At 42.4% G+C, this 21,904-nt stretch overlaps 1 protein-coding gene across 4 annotated transcripts in view; it reads right to left on the bottom strand.

Annotated features, from left to right (window-relative positions):
• Nucleotides 1-12,314: 12,314 nt before the first annotated feature.
• Nucleotides 12,315-21,904, bottom strand: part of LOC112233332 (zinc fingers and homeoboxes protein 2) — a 31,909-nt gene continuing 22,319 nt past the window's right edge. For all 4 annotated transcript variants that reach the window (XM_024400891.1, XM_042310059.1, XM_042310060.1 and 1 more), the window contains 2 exons: nt 13,754-16,717; nt 12,315-13,457 (listed from right to left, as the gene is read on the bottom strand). In XM_024400891.1, the coding sequence (XP_024256659.1) occupies nt 13,757-16,546 (2,790 nt within the window). In that variant the 5' untranslated portion in view covers nt 16,547-16,717 and the 3' untranslated portion in view covers nt 12,315-13,457; nt 13,754-13,756. The remainder of the gene's footprint in view (nt 13,458-13,753; nt 16,718-21,904) is intronic.

A 21,904-nucleotide genomic window follows, 5' to 3' on the forward strand; every position in this document is an offset into this window, starting at 1 on the left:
ACTCCCTAGAAAGGCAGGAACCTAGGAAGAAACCTAGAGAGGAACCAGGCTCTGAGGGGTGGCCAGTCCTCTTCTGGCTGTGCCCAGTCGAGATTATAAGAGTACATGTACATGGCCATTAAGGCCAGATCGTTCAAAAATATGTTCAAATGTTCATAGATGACCAGCAGGGTCAAATAATAATCACAGTGGTTGTTTTTCTTTTAACCTTTATTTAACCAGGCAAGTCAGTTAAGAACAAATTCTTATTTTCAATGACAGCCTAGGAACAGTGGGTTTACTGCCTGTTCAGGGGCAGAACGACAGATTTGTACCTTGTCAGCTCGGGGGTTTTGAACTTGCAACCTTCCGGTTACTAGTCCAACGCTCTAACCACTAGGCTACCCTGCCTAGTGGTTAGAGGGTGCAACAAGTCTGCACCTCAGGAGTAAATGTCAGTTGGCTTTTCATGGCTCGTTCAGAGGTCGCGACAGCAGGTGAGGGAGAGGATCGAAACAGCAGGTCTGGGACAAGGTAGCATGTCCGGTGAACAGGTCAGAGTTCCATAACCAGGGTTGAAACTGGATCAGCAACATGACCAGGTGGACTGTGGACAGCCAGGAATCATCAGGCCAGGTAGTCCTGAGGCATGGTCCTAGGGCTCAGGTCCTCAGAGAGAGAGATGGGAGCATACTTAAGTTCACACAGGACACCAGATAAGACAGGAGAATTTTACCAGATACAAAATAGTGACCCTAGCCCCCCCCCCCGGCAGAGACTATTGCAGCATAGATACTGGAGGTTGAGACCAGGGGGTCGGGGGACACTGGGCCTGTCCGATGATAACCCTGGACAGGGCCAACCAGCCAGGATATAACCCCACCCACTTTGCCAAAGCACAGCCCCACAACAATAGAGAGTTAAACAGACAACCAACTTACTGCCCTGAGACATTTCTGAGTATAGCGCACAAAGATCTCTTCCACCGCACAAGCCCGAGAGGGCGCAAAACTGGCTTACTTCTCTCAAATTTTGTGCAAATTTATTGACATCCCTGTTAGTCACCATTTCTCCTTTGCCAAGATAATCCATCATCTGATAGGTGTGGCATATTAAACAGCATGCTAATTACACAGGTGCACCTTGTGCTGGGGGAAAATAAAAGGGCACTAAAATGTACAGTTTTGTCACACAACACAATGCCACAGATGTCTCAAATTTTGAGGGAGCATGCAATTGACATGCTGATTGCAAGAATGTCCACCAGAGCTGTTGGCTGATAATTGAATGTTCATTTCTCGACCATAAGCCACCTCGTTTTAGAGAATTTGGCAGTACGTTCAACCGGCCTCACAACCACAGACCGCGTGTAACCACGCCAGCCCAGCACCTCCACATCTGGCTTCTTCACCTGCACGATCGTCTGAGACCAGCCACCCAGACAGTTGATGGAAACTGAGCAGTATTTCTGTCTGTAATAAAACCCTTTTCCCTTGTGGGGAAAAGTAATTCTGATTGGCTGGGCCTGGCTCCCCAGTGCGTGGGCCTGGCTCCCCAGTGGCTGGGCCTATGCCCTCCCAGGCCTACCCACTGCTGCCCAGTCATGTGAAATCCATAGATTAGGACCTAATGAATTTATTTCAATTGACTGATTTCCTTAAATGTACTGTAACTCAGTAAAAACATTGAAATTGTTGCCTGTTGGGTTTATATTTTTGTTCAGTATATATATATATATATATCTTACATTACCTTAGTTGAAAATACTATTTGGTTTTCTGGGATATTTTAGTAATATTTTACCTTGCTATCTTAACTAAATCCAAGACATTTCGATTTGGTAAATCCTCATTTTTTCCTTGTAGGTTATGTAATAACTTTTCAAATCGTAATAACGTTTTTAAATCGTAAAATTGTGTCCAGGTTGAAGGGAATTTCAAAATGTTTTTTCTTTGATGTACTGACAAATGTTTTTTAAAATCTCACAGTTTTGTGAATATGACTTAAATCAGTGCCATCTGTTTTTGGATTATGTTTTAAATTGAATCAGTGGTTCTACAAAACTGTTTTTATATGTGTGCAAATAATTTGTTGGTCTTAAATGACAAAATATGGAGTAATCCAGGTTAATATTCTGCTCAGTTTTTTTGGGGTGGGATTCTTTGTATGTTGGTTTTCCAAATGAAAAAAGGCATGTGTGCTGTCATTCAGGATTTAGTAAACATTACCTCAGTCTTTTAAGCTATGAGTGGAAGACAGTGACTTTGTTCAATTTAAATGGGTTTTAAAAATACACATGATACAGGTTCATTCACAGTTTGCTTGAGATGGCAGTTTTTTCTAAAGTAAGTAACTTTCAATGCATAGTTGTACTTAAAAAAAAAAACGGGTTAAAATCTTTCAGGTGTACAATGACAACGATATAGGGTGAAGATACCACAAGCACTTGGTACGGTTCCTCTTTTAACGAGAGCCAATTTGACTAGTCAACCTTTTAACTTTTCTTCCTCTGCTTATCTTCCTCTTATATTGTAGGTCTATACTCAAATCTGGATGTACAGGTTTTTATATGCAACTATACATCAAAGAACAGTCAATGAGGGGATGGTGAATTATAAATGATTGTTTTGCTTCTCTATGTTTTCAGTAATGACAAGGACCCTTATGAATTCTGCAATATGGTATAAGCCTGTTGGCATCTTTAATTGCTGTAATGTGATAATTAGTTGATTAGTATTATTAGTTAATTTATTTATTATATCTTACTTTCGTGAATACTTTGCCAAGAAAATGTATTTAGTTTCAGACCAGTGCTTTTGCAGGTAAGAAACAGATTTTCAGTAGTCATTGTCAAGCTATAGGAAAAGTGCAACTAAATCTGTTAGCCATTGAAATCAACCACAATACTAAATTTACCACATTTTACAGTTGGACAATACATTTGTTTGTGACATGCTTGTTATTAGAAGTGTGGAAATCCATTGCCAATGCAGAACACTGCCACCTGATTTTTGACTTCTGTGCAATTGTTGTTCTATCTTCTACAAACTCAACTTGAGTCATGATGCATTTGTGTTCAACATTGTATCATAACTGACATGCCATTTCAGAAGTCTTTTAATAGACATTACGCAGCAAAAAAATACTTGTCTGAGGGAAATATGATTTAATATGATTGAATGTCATTATTTGAACCTTACATCATTAAATGGCAATATTTGTCAATCCAGTTGTATTTATACCACCTGATAAGTTTATTAAGAATTTGCCATGCTGAGGTAGGTTTATTAAGAATACGCCGTGCTGAGGTAGGTTTATTAAGAATAAGCCATGCTGAGGTAGGTTTATTAAGAATAAGCCATGCTGAGGTAGGTTTATTAAGAATAGGCCATGCTGAGGTAGGTTTATTAAGAATATGCCATGCTGAGGTAGGTTTAATAAGAATAAGCCATGCTGAGGTAGGTTTATTAAGAATAAGCCATGCTGAGGTAGGTTTATTAAGAATACGCCATGTTGAGGTAGGTTTAATAAGAATAAGCCATGCTGAGGTAGGTTTAATAAGAATAAACCATGCTGAGGTATACTGTATGGTTCATTCTTCTGGTATGGATGTCTTTTTATTCCAGGAGGTGGAGCTATTTGCAATGTTATTGTTTTTCTAAACCAACATTGAATAAGGTAAGCCAGAATGGGATGGTATAAAATTTGATGTAGCTTTGACTATAATTTAAATTGTTATCCTCCGTCCTACCAGTGTTCAAATTATGGAGATGGGGTAGGGCAGGATTTCCCAGTCAGTCCTGGGGCCCCCCTGGGTGCACGTTTCATTTTTTTTGCTTAGCCCTACACAGCTGTTTCATCAAACTTTGGCTCTTTGAATCAGCTGTGTAGTGTTAGGGCAAAAACCAAAATGTGCACCCAGAGGAGGCCCCGGACAGACCCTGGTGTAGGGGACTGGATTGGTAAAACTAAAGTACATTTTGCGGTCAACCTATATTCTTTTCATATAATTCATTATATTATGTCCAGTGTAATTCTGGGGGGGTACAGTAGTACAGTACTGTAAGTGTGGTATTGGGCCTCACTGGAGATACATTTACCCAAAGAGAAATGTCCCGCAGTGCTGAAACTCACTACAAAAATTTTTGTTGGCAGGCTGAAAATCCCCACTAATATGTATTGCCTTGCTCATTGGGAGCCTGCTTGATATTTGGCCATCGAAGAGTTAATGTTAAAGAGAACCATCCAAATCAAGGGTGTGACCAGCTGTGGGCTTCCATCCTAATCAGAGAGAGGGGAAGAGAGAGGGAAAAGAAAAGTAGATATGCAAGATTTTTTTTAAAAGGGTGTCAACGACCAGCAATGAGATAGACAAGAATACAATACCCTTTCTCTACTGACCCAGATATACATACCCAGGCAGTGCTACGTAAATACGTATGGCAGCACGCTCTAGTCTTGGCAGCAGCGGCATCTGTGTCAGCCGCAGTCCTGCTTTTTCCCCCCAGCGATTACGTAGCAGAGGGTGTGCGAGGAGAGCGCAAACCAGTCTCTGGTGCTCACTGGGTCATGCTAAGGACGACTCTCCCCCGGTCTCCCCTCCCTACCCCACGCGTCTGCTGCTGCAGCCCGAGGTCCCTGCTCACTGCGTCCGCCTACATATCAAAACGCCTGGCTGCCTGCTCCCATGATGCGGCACGCTGCAAATAAAGCATTCCCAACGTCTGTCGCACAGCGGTCTGCAGTGCACACAGTTTTTTAAATCCAGTTAATCCCCTATCGCCCCCACCTGGGATGTAGCCTATATGTTACGAATACAGAACACAGAGTTCTTAAAACATTTTTTTTTAAATCAGGGGGTAGATCAGCTTAAATATTGCAAATAGATTGTGGCTTCTATCAATGTAATTGTCTACATCATTTCTAATCCCACATATATATTTTTGGGTCAATAGTTTAAACACACCAACTGAATACAGGGTTTTTCTTTATTTTTTAAAACTATTTTCTACATTGCAGAATAATAGTGTAGACATCAAAACTATGAAATAACACATGTAGAAACCAAAAAAATGTTAAACAAATCAAAATATATTTTATATTTGAGATTCTTCAAAGTAGCCACCCTTTGCTTTGCACACGCTTGGCATTCTCTCAACCACCTTCATGAAGTAATCACCTGGAATGCATTTAAATTAACAGGTGTGCCTTGTTAAAAGTTAAGTGGAATTTATTTCCTTCTTAATACGTTTGAGCCAATCAGTTTTGCTGTGACAAGGTAGGGGTAGTATACAGAAGATAGCTCTATTTAGTAAAAGACCAAGTCCATAATATGGCAAAAACAGCTAAAATAAGCAAAGAGAAACGACAGTCCATCATTACTTTAAGACATGATGGTCAGTCACTCTGGAACATTTCAAGAACTTTGAAAGTTTCTTCAAGTGCAGCCGCAAAAACCATCAAGCGCTATGATGAAACCGCCACAGGAAAGGAAGACCCAGAGTTACCTCTGCTGCAGAGAATAAGTTCATTACCAGTGTTACCAGACTCAATAAATGCTTCACAGAGTTCAAGTAACAGACACATCTCAACATCAACTGTTCAGAGGAGACTGCATCAATCAAACCTTCATGGTCAAATTGCTGCAAAAAAACATCAATTATAAGAAGAGACTTGCTTGGGCCAAGAAACACAAGCAATGGACATTAGACCGGTGGAAATGTGTCCTTTGATCTGATGAGTCCAAATTTCAGACATTTGGTTCCAACCTCGGTGTCTATGTGAAACACAGAGTAGGTGAAGGAATGATCGCTGCATGTGTGGTTCCAATCGTGAAGCACAGAGGAGGAGGGGTGATGGCGCTTTGCTGGTGACACTGTCAGTGATATATTTAGAATTCACACTTAACCAGTATGGCTACCACAGCATTCTGCATCGATACACCATCTCTTCTGGTTTCGCTTAGTGGGACTATCATTTGTTTTTCAACAGGGCAATGACCCAACACACCTCCAGGCTGTGTAAGCACTATTTGACAAAGAAGGAGAGTAATGGAGTGCTGCATCAGATGACCTGGCCTCCATAATCACCCGACCTCAACCCCATTGAGATGGTTTGGGATGAGTCGGACCGCAGAGTGTAGGAAAAGCAGCCAACAAGTGCTCGGCATATGTGGGAACTCCTTCAAGACTATTGGAAAAGCATTCCTCATGAAGCTGGTTGAGAGAATGCCAAGAGTGTGCAAAGCTGTCATCAAGGCAAAGGGTGGCTACTTTGAAGAATCCAAAATATAAAATATATTTTGATTTGTTTAACACTTTTTTGGTTACTACATGATTATGTGTGTGTTATTTCATAGTTTTGATGTATTCACTATTATTATACAATGTAGAAAATAGTAAAATTAAAGAAAAACCATTGAATGAGTAGGTGTGTCCAAACTTTTGACTGGTACTGTACATATGTTTTTAGATATTTTCCTTTATTATTTTCTCCTAACCCTACCACCCCTCCCCTAATTAGAGTAAACTTATGGACAACAACACTTTAGGCTTCTACTTCCAGTTTATACATACTATATACATTTTATGGACACAGTATATTTTACAATAGTTATCTCTTGTTTGTTTTTAGTCCCATCCTTCAGCTATCCTCAAACACTCCCATCTATCTTTGAAGACCGTTCAGTTTTGATTTCTATTTGTCATATATTTTTCAACTGTGCTGTTTCACAAAACTTCTGAAACTATATATATTTTACGGACACTGTATATTTTACATTCGTTATCTTGTTATTTTTAGTCCCACCCTTCAGCTCCCCTCAACCACTCCCTGTAATGGTTTTCCTCCTCTTCTGAGGAGGGGTAGGAAGGATCGGACCAATATGCAGCGTGGTAAGTGTTCGTCATTTTATTAAAACTAAACTGAACACTACAATACAAAGCAAACAAAAAGAACAACTGAAACAGTTCCGTCTGGTAACTAATACAAAGACAGAAAACAACTACCCACAAATCATAGTGGGAAAACAGGCTGCCTATGTATGGTTCTCAATCAGAGACAATGATAAACAGCTGCCTCTGATTGGGAACCATACCAGGCCAAACACAGAAATACAAAAACATAGAACAACACATAGAATGCCCACCCCAACTCACACCCTGACCAAACTAAAATAGAGACATAAAAAAGGAACTAAGGTCAGGACGTGACACTCCCATGTCTCAGAACACCATCCAGTTTTGACTTCTATTTGCCATATATTATTCAACTGTGCTGTGATGTTTCACAAAAGTTCTGAACCTTTCTATTCTCATAGTTTCTACAGATTGTAAATTAAAAATAAATATTTTTGCTAAGAGTATTATTATATTATTGATCGATTGACGATGACTTTTCAAATCACCCAGCAGTGCTATTTGCAGAGTTAGCTCCAGGTAAATGTTGCAATTCTTCAGCCATTCCTGAACCTGCGACCAAAAACAAGCTACATATGAACAGTAGCAACAAAAAAAAATCTAATGATTCTGTTTCTTCGCAGCTAAATCTGCAGATCTGGGATGGTTGTATCCCCCATAAATAGAACATTTTCTTGGTTGCAAGAATTTTGTATAATCACTTAAATTGAAAAACTCTTTTAAGTTTTGAAGCCGTCATCGTTTTGTGTATCAGTTCATAAATCATATGCCATGGAATTGGTACATCCAAAATATCTTCCCCAACAATTTTGCAATCTATATGGCACATCTGTACATTTTTTGGTCCTTAAATGCAACTTGTATTCTTTTTAATTAATCACAATTATCTTTAACCAATTTTGGTGTTTAATGCAGAGCCAAACAACAAGTTCCTTACTTTCACAGTTCTTTACTGGGCTGAATCAAACCACGTGAGCGACTGCTTTGAGTGACACAGCTATGGCAGTGTCCAGAGATGCCCCTCCCCTGCACTTGTCCTTACAATACCCTGGTTCACAAGGCAAAGGGAATTCATGCTGTATAGTTGTTGACAGATATACCATTAGGCCACCATCTCTAGACTCCTGAACAGTTCTGCCCACGAAGCCACTCATCAGACCGAATCCAGTCTGTCGTCTCATATTTGCCTTTGTCTTCTGAGTTTGAAACTGGGGTATGATCCAGGGTAAAGGGTTCACTGCTGAACAGAGTTCTGTTCTCAATGTACTGCGCAGCACTGCTGAGCCGAGCCTAAAAAAACTGGACTGATGACACCACAGATGGATCTCCCTGTCTGAAAAGGGGTCTGTTACACAATTGAGGGCATTGAAGTCTGAAGTGTACAAAGAACGTATTCAAGCAGTGCTTTGTTTTTCGGCCAGCATATTCTGATTAAAATCACATTTGCCATCTGGTGGCTGATGGACATTGTTCTCGGCTGCATCAGTTTCTTACCTGAATAAGGCTGCATGGTGATCCCATTCAAATCGGTAGGAGACCCCCCCTTCAATGTATCGCAGTGGAACGGTCTTGAAAATGACTTGTCTGAATGAATAAATGTGTTGCCACTGTAATGACTGTACTGTTGTGTAATGATGTAATGTTTTTGTGACTCTTGCACAAGCTTTACAGTTGGACACAGGAAGCAGGTATTTTCATCTCACCATTTATAGTTTGGGACATTGTCTCTGTTATGGTTCCACTAGTCTCAAATATTCATGTTGAAACCAATGTGAAGAGTAAATAGACAAAAATAATAATAATCCTGATCAGGGTAGTGCTCACAACGTCATATCCCGTTCTTCATCGATATACTGACTGACTGACATGCATGCATTCATTGCCCCAGGGATACAATCCAATGATATTGATGTTCATGTGCTGAAGTCATGATACACTATATATACACAAAAGTATGAGGACACCCCTTCAAATGAGTGGATTCGGTTATATCTGCAACATCATTGCTGACAGGTAGGTGTAAAAAAATAAAAATAATCAAGCACACCGCCATGCAATCTCCATAGACAAACATTGCCAGTAGAATGGCCATACTGAAGAGCTCAGTGACTTTCAACGTGGCACCGCCATAGGACGCCAAGTCAGTTCGTCAAATTTCTGCCCTGCTAGAGCTGCCTCTGTCAACTGTAAGTGCTGTTACGCCTAAGTTCACTATGCGCAATGCCAAGCGTTGGCTGGTGTGGTGTAAAGTCTGCCACCATTGGACTCTGGAGCAGTGGAAACACGTTCTCTGGAGTGATGAATAGCGCTTCACTTTCTGGTAGTCCGACGGACAAATCTGGGTTTGGCAGAGGCCAGGAGACCGCTACCCACCCCAATGCATAGTGCCAACTGTAAAGTTTGGTGGGGGAGGAATAATGGTCTGGGGCTGTTTTTCATGGATCGGGCTAGACTCCTTAGTTCCAGTGAAGGGAAATCTTAATGCTACAGCATACAATGACATTCTGTATTTCCAACTTTGTGATAAGAGCTTGGGGAAGGCCCTTTCCTGTTTCAGCATGACAATGCCCCCAGAAATGGTTTGTTCAGATTGGTGTGGAGGAACTTGATTGGCCTGCATAGAGTCCTGACCTCAACCACATCAAACACCTTTGGGATGAATTGGAACACCTGGCCAACATCAGTGCCTGACCTCACTAATGCTCTTGTGGCTGAATGAAAGCAAGTCCCTGTAGCAATGTCCCAACATCTAGTGGACAGCCTTCCCAGAAGAGCGGAGGCTGTTATAGCAGCAAAGGGAGGACCAAATCCATATTAATGCCAATGATTTTGGAATGAGATGTTTGACGAGCAGGTGTCCACATATTTTTGGTCATGCAGTGTATGTTCTGAATAGTTTGTGTTGCATCTGACGTGTTCTTTCAATGCAGTCACTGCTGACAGCAAAGTTCCTCTTGGGGTTAGAGAAGTGCCATACCCTAACCCTCCTGGTTCCGGTAGTCCACCCTGCATTGTTACCAGTTCACGTTAGTCTGCCTGACATTTGAGTCGTGTCAGCGAGGTACCTTGCCAATCGCACCAAGTCACACCACACAGTGTGCAGGTTTATGTACAGACATTTTAATCACGCTCGCTCTAACCAATCCTTCAATGGCAGTTTTAATAAACTGTTCCCAGATGTTTGAACAATGTTGCATCCCCCTCTTAGTTTCGATGTCGATGCATTTCCTGCACGGCCACCGATAGTAAAGTCAGCCATTTGGTCCTCAAAGAGAATGCAGTGTCCTCAAAGCGCCTTTGACATTCTCTGGTGCAGTTTCCTCCTGTGGTGCATCTGTTTATGGTCAACGATATATATTTTTCTCTCATTTTGATCAAAGTCACTAGTCCCTGAGGTTTTCTTTGACATTGTAGATTGTTTCCTGACTTCAGAAGCCCCCGTTTATACCTGCAGCTTACATGTGTCCTCATCTTGCCAGTTTACACTTACGTAAGATCTGATGAAAATAAGTTAATGCGTCTGTCTACACTGGTCTAAAAATATAGGCACAATCAACACGAGGACAAGATCATGACAAAGGGTGCATGTTAGAAGCAGGTATAAACGTGGATAGAGACCCGACAAATACATGCATACTTTGTCCCTCGTGTCTCAGGTCAATACAAATGTTTAGATTAATATTTTCAGCAAGTCACACGAATTAGTCTGTGACATCTGAAAAATGGACCAAGAGATCTGTTCCATAGCCAGATCAATGATTATGTGCCACTCGTAGGTCCTTCAGCTGTGTTGATGACAGATGTACTTGGTTATTAGTCTATTAACTCTATTCCTCAACAAATTCATACTCTTATCTTTCACTCTCCGACATTGGACCAAAACATTACGATAGGGGTTTAAGTATCAATTCTTCCAGTTTTGTTTGGGAGCCAATGAGGGACCACCTGCTCACCTTCCTAATGTTTGAGTAGACATGGGCGGCAGCACCTTTTTGTTGACACCGAAGTTCCTGTGAGCTCATTATCACTTCCTCCTGTTAAGCACTTCGCAGTGTTGGCCGACCTTGGCTCGGAGGCCCAACAGTGAGCAGCCTGGAGGGGTATCGGATTTCTGTTCCACCTGGCCCATTATTCCCGTGTTTGACCAGCCAAAATATAGGCATGTAGGTATTGCAGATGGTTTTGCAGGCTCCCTTTTCGTCTTCTTGATATCGTGGCAAAATAACGAGTAAAGCACACTTCAAAACTAAGGTTTTGCTAACTTTGTGTACTCACTGGGACAACTTGTGCTGTCACGTATGAGAATACTATAAACAGGAGGCTTGCTGTTTGTCTAAACGAATCACACTGGAGTATTGGGTTCTGTTGGTGGGCCTATGGCCAGTCAGCCGAGAGGGATTAGCCTTGTACTGTACCATTCACATCTCCAGCTAAACCTCCCGAGACACATTAAATCTGCCAAGAGTAGAGGAGAGAATGCCAGGCCAGTGCACTCTGTGCCCCATTACAGCTGTTACTCTCCTCTCTAAGCCTCTAACATACTTTAAAATTAGGTTGGTAGATGGTATACCGACATCCCAAAATGATTTTTGTTAAAAAATGGCCCTGGCCATCAGGAAGTGGAAGATTTCCAGGAAGTGAACCACTAATATATTGGATGTAAAAAAAAAAATTCCCCCCAGAAGTAGATGGCAAAGGCCAGAAATCATATTCCCGTCCAATAGTGGCACAAAATTGAAAGCTGAGCGGAGTTATATGTATCATCATTGTGGAGTACAGGCTAAATAGTCCCCTCTTGTGTCATGAGATTGGCGAAGTGGTTCATTTAGAGCAGGAAGCTGTGTTTTGGAAATCAAATAAACAGTCTGCAGATTAGTGCATTAGCACTGAAACAATACAAGTTTCCTGCAATAACAGTAAAGTCCCATATGGTCTGAAGTGGTAAAATGTGTAATAGGTAAAGGCACCAAAAACAAATCCTCATTGATACACCCCATACAAGCTTGTTCGATCCAAAAGGAGAGCACACTTCCAATATGCATGAATTACTTCATTCATACAGTATGTTTAGGTAACATTACAAGGTGGAGCTTGTTCAAGTTTAAATGATTTTGTTTGGAAATGACCACATTAAATCCCCCCCCCCAATTCATAATGAAAACATCCAAAACAAAAGCAATAGATACATTATGTAATGATAATTGCATACGAACTAGACTGTTGGCTCTCACAAGCTTTGTTGTGGGCTACATGGAAAGATGGCCACTATTAACAGCCCTCTCAATTATAACCGCACAAATAAGATGGTTACATAATGGTTTTCACACAGGACTAATAGTGAAAGGTTAGTGAGCCAAGGGTAATTTGATTGGTAGTCCACCCGAAAGCACTCACAGGATTTAACACAAGTTCCAAATGTAGCTGATCTCAGAAAGGTTTCTTTACTATACACTGCATCCAAGAAACCTCATGACATGCTGCATACATATGACAAAGAGTAAAAACCATCTGCTACCTTTAAAAAAAAGGCTTCTGTTTTTATTAGATTACAGCAGACATCAACTGGTTCTTGAAAAGAGTAAGCAGGACCTTGGCATAAATACAGTATTTATTGATACAGTATGTCTTGACCATGACACTACGGCGGAAGCAGTACATAAAGAGCTTGTATTGGTTTGTTTCTACTGTCTGAATGGAACTAGCACTAATTCTATTAAGCCAACATGTATGTATAAAGGCTATTACACATGTGTATGTTCATCTGCGGAAACAACAAATAAATCAAATAAAGAAAGATATTAGAATATGATGCAGGCAGCATGATTCTGGATTTGTTCCAATGTGATTATTTCTTTCTGGTTTTGCCACTGACCGTTCTTTTTCTCTAACGTAGGTCCACAACATCACATGGTCAAACAAGCATGTTCATTACAAGAGTGCAGGTTGGCTTTGAGGCCAAAAATAGCACTTCAGAACAGTAAATAGTTTGATTTGATGTGAAGTAAGTCCACATGACAAGAGGGAACTGCTACGGAAGTTCAGCATTAGAAAACTGACTGAAGTATTGCCAACAGTTGTAGTGGTTCATTGTGTTTCATTACAAAATGTAGGACAGACCACTGTAAGACAGACCACTGTAAGACCAACTGGAGAGAAAAAAAGGGGCGAGTTGCTCCCATTATAAAATGTAACAAAATTCCCCCAAAATTTTACAAATCTGTAGCAATACAGAAAAAAAATCTATTTACAATAACCTTTTTTTAAAAGTGTAATAATGCAGCAAATCCAGCTTTGGCACTCTACGATCACCACCTGGTCAGTGCTTCAGGCACACATTCAGTGCTCTGTGTCTTCTACATCCTAAATCACACACACAACATTACCACCATGTTTCTTTAAAAACGTTCTACGAAGTTAGCTCAACCTTGAGGAAATGTTGGGCACAAACTGGGATGGAACAAGCAAGAAATAATTTGTTCAGAAAATACAATATTCAATAATTAAACTCTTTCCTTTTCTTCTCAGCTCCTGTGTGCAACTGACAGTGGCAACTTTTCTCACCTGCAAGGAAGAAAAATTGTCCAGTCATTAAATTTTACACAGTTGGAATAACACTTTCACAAGAGCCCTGATAATTCCCCAAAGGGATTAAAAAGCTATTCTACTGCCAGCAGTCAGGGCTTTCAATGCCGTGGTCCCATTGGTAACTAGGACATGTTGTGAAATACAGCTACTATGGTAAAAAACATGGGCTATTCTATAAAACCTGTGACTACTCCCAGACATCTATTAGTAAGAGACTGATTTCTATGTTGTTTTGGGAATGTTATTTAATCAAGTTTGATACACTTTCTTACCCTTTATCCAGTCACCCTTCCAGAAGCATCCTCCATCACCCTGTCTTTGTCCGAGACCAGTTCCTTAGCACTCATGAGTGCATCCATCCCCTTGGTTTCATCCATCCAGCTCCCGAAATCCTCTCGAAAGCCTCCATTTTGGCCACCATTCTGGCTGTCATCAGATGTGTTTTGTTTAAATTTTCCAGCAAACCATTCTTTAATCTCTTGGCTGCCAAGACTGGCATGCTCTGCTAGCCTCCCAATATCCTCCACCTTGGGTGCCTTTACTTCCTGGTAGCGTTTGATTATGCTGAAAGCATTCTCTGTGCTCAGTAGCGCCCCCTCGCCATTTTTCCCACTGCTGTTCAGTTTATGGAAAAGCTCCATCCACTCCAAGGTCCCACTCTTCAGGGCTGACCTGCTGTCCTTGAACCAGCGGACGATTTCTGTGCGAGCCAGGCCTGTCTGGTCCTCAAGCTGATTGTATTGTTCAGGGGAAGGCCACTGAGTTTGTGCAAAAACATCCTTGAGAAGCCCCAAGGATTTGCTGTCTAGAGGCACTGAACAAGTGGTGGTTGTGGCAATGATGGCAAGGGGTGAGCTTCTTGGATGGCCACCTTGTTTACACACACCATTCAGCGGTCCATGATGTTGCTGCCGCTTATCAATGTACAGTCTCTTTGAGCCCATGGAGTTTAGAAGGGCTTGTTCAAGGTTGTCACGCAGCGCCCGGCGCTCTAAAAACCAGCTGTCAATTTCCTCCCGTGACAGTCGGGATGCATTTACCAGATTGTCAACGTCATTGTATGTTGGAGAGCTGTTTCTCTGGAAGTTCTCTTCTAGAATCTTCAGCTGCTCAGAGGTCTTTCCTTTCATTCTCTCCAAGAGTGGAAATTGAGTGGGGACTGATTTTTGCTGCTCTGGCTTCGATGCTAGCTCATTGTCCAACTGTAGAATGCCATTGTCTGCATGAAGCCCTTGGTCATGAACCCACTTTGCATCCCCTCGAGAGACACCATTGGCTTCCCCAAGAGGGGTGAGCACTTTGTCTTCTGAGAGACGTCCTCTGATATATCCGGCTTTCAGCTCTGTTACTTGCACTTTTGTTTTCTTGCTGTCTGGGGAAAAGCTAGGGAGCTGGAACGGGCCCTTGAGGGAAGTCCGTGCTGACTTGATTATGGTTGGCCTCCTCACTTGAGGGGCAATGAGAGGGGGTGAGATTGGTAACTTTAAGTCTAAAGCCAATAGAGAGTGGGTGATTGGAAGCTTGTATTTAGGGACTAATGAAGGAGGAGGCAGCATGCAACTCTTGAATTGAGGGGCGACAATAGGGGACACAATAGGTCTCTTCATCTCGGGGAAGACTAGAGAAGGTGCCATTGGCAGCTTGTTTTTGGGGTTCACATGTGGAGGTGCTATGGACAGTTTTCCTTTAGATGCCATGAGAGGTGCTGCCGAGGACCTCTTCATCTCAGAGGCAATAATAGGAAGTATTACAGATCTCTTCAGTTCAGGTGGGACTGGGGGTGGGGCCATGTGAAGTTTCTCTTTTCGGGGAACTGGAGGAGGGGCCATTAGTATCTTCTCTTTTGGGTCTTCTGCAGGGGCCGCCATAGGACGCTTTAAATCTGGGGCGAATGAAGGAGTTGTCAGGGGTCGCTTGAGAGGTTGCACATAACTGGCTACAGTCACTGCAACAGGAGCACAGGTCATGGTTGATCCATTAGCAATACTTGTCAGTACTAGACTAGACTGCCCAAAGCTAGTCTGAATAAGGGGCTGGGTGGCTTTGGCAGGCTGAGAGATTGGGGAAGGCAGAACGGTGAAGGTCTGATGCATGGGTGGGATGGAGCCATTGAACATTTTCTTCCTGGCTTCCTCAACTTCCTCTGGTGACCAGGTGATGCCTTGCTTTAGCCGTTGGGTAGTGAACCACACCTTTATTTGCTCTTCTGGGTGCTTGGACGCAGAAGTGAGCCAGGACAGCTCAGCATGGGTTGGGTAAGGGAATTTGTTAAACGATGTCATTAGGGTTGTATTATTGTCCAATGAAGTATTATATTGGGTGGAGTTCAGAGGAACAGCAATTGTTGGTACAGAACTGAAGTTGGGTGGTCGTTGGAGCAATGGCATTACATATGAGAGCCCTTGAATGATCGTTGGATCAGGAATGATCATCGTGCCATTTATGTTCACAGCTGTGATTTGATCTTTTGGGATAAGGTTTTCCAACGGGTTCTCCAAGTCATTCCCTTGGTAAAGGGAATGTATGTTCATTTTTGGCTTGCCGTTCTTCACCGTAGTTGGTTTTCTCGGTGGAAAAGTGACAAAGCCGTTACCACCTTGTCCGTCTGCAGCATCGCAGACAACTGAATTGGTCTTGCCTTCGATTGTCTGCTCCAAGAGGGTCTGGTTATTCACTTTTATCCTCTTGAACTTGAAGTTGGTCTCTCCAGGGTGTTGGGTCTCATTGTGGTCTGTTAAAGAGTCAAACTTTTTGGTGCTGAAGTTGCACACGGCACATAGGTAGAGGGGGTTGAGTATAACATTAGGGTGACTGGAGTCTACGTGATCTTTAAAGTCATTCAGGTTCTGGGTGGAGAAGGTACAGTATTTGCACTCATAACCTCCATGCTGCCTCCGCCGGGGCATAGGATCAGCTTCTGCCACAACTTTTGCTTCTATAGATTCTGAAGACCCATTTTTGGTCACAATGTCAGTAGACACTTCCATTTCTTCCGAGTCATCCTGCTCCATCATGTCACTTACCCGGATCATGCAGGGGGTGGAGGATTTCCTGCGTCTGGACATTGCTGGTGACTGCTGTGAGATGTTATTTGGGTCAAAAGGAGGGTAAGTCTCCAGTGTTTGAGGAAGACCCTGCTCCACTTCTGTCCTGGGTTTGCAGTGGTGTCTCCTGCTGACTGTGGATGTCAGCTCCCGTGTGCGGCTTCATTAGAGTTCATCACAGATGTCATTCACCTGGAATCAAATTGGAAAAAATGAAATGTTAAAAGGGGCAATCTGCAGTTCAAAAAAGCTGACATCAAAATGATAGTTTTAGACATGTTTTGAGGCTATACAGTGTTTGTTTAAATGTACTTTGTATACAAACATTGGAGTTAACAAGCTTATATTTTGGGTTCTGTTGGGGTATGACAGTTAAAGTTTGTTACAGTTACAGTTAAACTTCAAAGAATATCCTTGTGTCATTTTATGGTAGACTCTTCTGACATTCACACAAAATCAAACGTTTTTGAGTGCCGAAAGAGTCATATTCAGGCATTCTGAAGCGTAACATGTGCGCCGATGTTAGCACAAAGCAGAAAAACTAGGCCAGGGCCTGAGTGAGACTTGTGACGGGGGGGGGGAGTAAAAATCTAAGACAACTTACTTATCTAATAATGACAGTATCCGAAACCTTAATGTATTAGCCATTTTTAAGTCATTGAACTTGTAGCTTTATCATTTTAATTCAGTTTGTAGGCTACATGCAATGGTTCTACCCAAGCTAGCCTACAATAACTAAATAACATTCATTTAGGCCTATAGTATATTTTATTACCCCTAGCAAAGCCGTGAACGTTCTCTGTTCAGGTTAACAGACAGAAGTATCATTATGCCACGTCAGCATGGTTTTATCAATTGCATACCTAAGTCTGTCTTGACAAACTTTACTTCTAGTTTAAAATACTCTGAACTTAAATGACACCTAGAACTTTCAACACCAGTCTGAAAATAGCATGACTATGCTCTGTAGGAAAACAACCATGTTAAATATTCATTAGCACCATGAGAAGGCACATGAGGCACATGACACACCAAGAAATTGACCATATGACTTCCTTCCTGAAGTTTGCATACAGTATTGACTATTCATGTGACGCAGAAAAACAGGGCATGTTTTTAAAACAAAAACTGACAGCTCTAGGCCAATATTCTGTAATCAAAGTAATATTGTATAAAAAGCTTGGCAACAGTGTCCTCCACTCTGTCTGTCAACATGCTGGGCTGAAAGGGATCATGTTTACTTGCAGTTTAAGAATGCAACATGCCATGTATCTCGTCCCTTCTACCTGAACAACAGTCTATGGCATGCCCACAAAAGATTCTCCTTAAAATATGGAAGATTATTCAAACACACTTGCCTCGAACATTATTCAGCCTTATCAAGGCAGGCCGAATTCTACTCAAACTTTATTTTTCATGCCCACATTGCCCAGAACTGAATAATAAACTCAAAGATTAATAAATAATTATTATATAAGTATTTTATGGGCCCGTCCTCCTTCCCAAATGAAATAGATTCAGTGGCCCCTTATAAAACGTACAAAATTAAGACTGCCTTAATTTCCATGGTGTCACTATGGCAACAGCAGAGACAGCGAGGTGCCCTTCTGCTACCTCACCGCTGCATATTAACGATTTCTTCTCACAGGTGCTAATTAGGCGAGGAGGGCTTGCTGTCGAGCAGAGCTCGGGCCAGCCACAGTGAACAGCGTGTGGTGAAGGGTCCTCTGCAAACCCCGTCGGGACGATCCGTTACGGCTGATCAGTGACGCTCGCCTGGGCAGGCCTTCACCAAGCCACGGAGGCAGCAGGACTGGGCTGATCAAACATGCATGAGCCTGTCTGTCTCGTGTCCTCGGGTAACTCTCAAAGCGCCAGTCAGCCAAGGGGGGACATAAGCCGGCCTCCAGACTGCCTGGGATATGACTTAAACCTCATACTGGCAGATTAACTCACTTCATAAATGGTGGCAACACCGACTGCCTAAAATCAAGGCAATTCCCTCTAAAGAAGACTGACAGTGACATATGCCAGGGATGTTCAGGGATATATACAGTGCAAAAAAAGTGCTGAAGATTTCTAAGTGGTGCAGGGAACTCCTCCAGTGCCAGTTGAGAGAACAAATGCAATGAATCATCGTGGATGATCAATGTCCTGTGCAGCCAGAGCCGACTGGGTAAAACCCCTGAGGCAGCCTCTACTGAGTCACATACACACAGCCCTGCCCCGCAGTCAGCTCTCCATCACAACAGAGAGAGAGAGAAAGTAAGAGGGGAGAAGAGGGGACAGAGAAAAACAAGAACATGCTCAGTCTGTTGGGTCCAAACCAATTCTACAAGTGGATAACGACATTCGTGATCAGACTGTAGGCTAATTACTAACACAAAAAGGAACTTCCTATTTACTATAAAACTATGATTATATCCTCTGAATATTAACACCAGTAAGGATAAGGATTCCTGTAGGATTTTAGACTACACCCCCTAAAGACAACGAGGCATCATTTCTCTCAAATGAAAACAGGTTTTCATTTGTTTTCCTTGAAAACACTGACAGCCGAGTTCATTCAGCATCATGCAATCCAAACAAGCAGTTCTAGAAAGGATCATGTTCTCTTTTCCCCCTGTAGTCATTTCCAGATCAAAAGGTGGTGACTGACTGACATTCAATATCAAAGTCCTCAAATAGTGCAGTGCACTGAGGAAACTTTGCATGGGTCTGATTTCAAAAGCATGTTAAATCTAAGCTCATTGGCTAAATCTTGCTCCATTTGGTTAAACGTTTTGTTAAGAAGTGCTTTGCCAGTGAGACGAGACTAAACCCAAATAATACAGCAGCTCATCTCAATGAGACAGGCAAATTTGAATGAGCACAGAATTAATTTAAATATCATCAGGCCGCCCTTTAATACCTTATCAGTTCTGCATGGAGACAACGGACGTTATCGCATTAGTCCCCCTTTGGTGTTTCGTAAGTCAGTGTAGCCTAATTGAAGTGGTTAGACCGTTACCTTTTAGGGGAATAGCTCATGGGAAGTTATGCACTGTGCTGTTGTCTTTGGCAACATAGGTCAGTTTAATATATTCAGTGTAGAACTGTACAACATACACTACATGACCAAAAGTGTGTGGACACCAGCTCGCCGAACATCTCATTCCAAAATCATGGGCATTAATATGGAGTTGGTCCCCCCTTGCTGCTATAAAAACAGCCTCCACTTCTGGGAAGACTTTCCAAAAGATGTTGGAACATTGCTGTGGAAACTTGCTTCCATTCAGCCATTAGTAAGATCGGGCACTGCGATTAGGCCTGGCTCGCAGTCAGCATTCCAATTCTTCCCAAAGGTGTTCAATGGGGTTGTGGTCAGGGCTCTGTGCAGGCCAGTCAAGTTCTTACACACCAATCGACAAACCATTTCTGTACGGACCTCGCTTTGACCATGGGTGCTCGACTATGGAAACCCATTTCATGAATCTCCCGAACAGCTCGTGCTGACATTGCTTCCAGAGGCAGTTTGGAACTCAGTAGTGAGTGTTGCAATCAATCATTTTTTAAAGTGCTAGGCACTTCAGCGGCCCCATTCTTTGAGCTTGTGTGGCTTACCACTTCGCAGCTGAGCTGTTGTTGCTCCTAGACGTTTCTACTTCACAAAAACAGCAATTCTTACAAAAACAATTCTTACAAAACCAATGTGCTACAAGTCAATAAATACAACTAATAAATAAATACAATTAAGCACACACAAATATTGCGATGTAATAGGCGGGGGTTACATATCTATATAAATGGTAGGAAAAAGATGGTAGTAGCATCATTGTGCAAGGGTTCATTCCAAACAACTCTTACCATGTTCAATCGTTATGCTCAGATTGCCCCTGAAACTTTGATGGCAGATTTGGGACCAGGCTACAGGGGTGAATTTTCCTCAGACGGCCATGGGACTGGCATGTTGCTATGGAAACCGCCAAAACGGAGATAAGAGTGATTCAATCTACTCCAAGACCTTTTGATGGAAATTGTTTCGTTCCGATTAAATTCAGCGACACGAGGGGCTTCTTTTTTATACTGTTGAAGGACATTCATTTATATTTTGGTTTGGAGTGTAATTGTCAATTTTTGGGCCAACAATTGTGATAAATATTCCTATTGCTTCTTGTCCTTTGTGTTTCTTCACGTTTATTCTCCTGCGAATATATCACAAACTGATGTTTGACGTTTTTATGATGTAAGAGACGCTCTCTAAACTTAGTCTTTGAAATGACAAGTACAAACAAACACACAGACAAAGGATTAGAACTGTTTAGGCAGAATCCCGTCCCGCCCACCTGTGAATAAAAGGGACGAGACCACATGACATCCACAGGGACTGCTGTTCTCAGAGAACTGAGGACTCCATCTTGTCCACAAACTCCACACATTAAAAGACGTTTATTTCAAAAACACCAGCCAAGCAGGGAAATAGTTTGGCTGCACATCCTGTGCTGCTTGTTTAAGCTCCGATATGGAAAACTGCAACATTTTTGTGTTTTGTTCATGCTTTCCTGCTTACACCCCTGCAGACAAAGAAACAATTGATCCTTACATTGTGGTAAAGCAGGGTTTGTGGTCACTAAACAATGGCAAAAACGCAGTAAACGATTTTCTGCTGACCACTGACCTGCGGATGAAAGGCTAAAACGTCAACCCACTCAAATTTGGCGCTTGCTTATGAAAAGTTATGAAACAATACATTAGCCCATTACAGTGTGATGCTCTAATCTGTGGTGGAGAAACCATTCCTTTGTAAGTGCAAACAGACTGGGAAAAGGGCTACGTAGAGGAGAGGCACTCATGTGTGTGTGTGCGCGTGTGTGTGTGTGTGAGAGAGAGGAGAGAGAGAAGAGAGGAGAGAGGAGAGAGGAGAGAGAAGAGAGGAGAGAGGAGAGAGAGAGAGAGAGAGAGAGAGAGCACGCGCTGGAAGGGGTGTGTGCTGAATCACTGTGTGGTAGCCAGCTGCTTCTCTACATGTGGGGATGTCCAGCAGGAACTGGAGCCAGTGGAGCGGCAGACTCCATGGCTTCTTTCCCAGAGAGTTTAGAGGGGATGTCTGGGGGGAGAGAGAGAGGGGGACAAGGGGGTCTGATGGAGACAAGGCGGAAGGAGTGGGCAGAGTTTTCGGCTGTTGTTCGACAGAAAATACATATATTTTGCCAGACACAGTTTTATTCCCTAGACAATGTATCAGAACTTGTAGCAAGGGGCCTCCCGAGTGGCGCAGTGGTCTAAAGCACTACATCGCAGTGCAACTAGAGATTCTGGGTTCGAGTTCAGGCTCTGTCGCAGCTGGCCGCGACCGGGAGACCCATGGGGCGGCGCACAATTGGCCAAGCATCGTCCGGG

The sequence above is a fragment of the Oncorhynchus tshawytscha genome, linkage group LG31 (genome assembly GCF_018296145.1).
Source record: "Oncorhynchus tshawytscha isolate Ot180627B linkage group LG31, Otsh_v2.0, whole genome shotgun sequence".
NCBI classification, from domain to species: domain Eukaryota; kingdom Metazoa; phylum Chordata; class Actinopteri; order Salmoniformes; family Salmonidae; genus Oncorhynchus; species Oncorhynchus tshawytscha.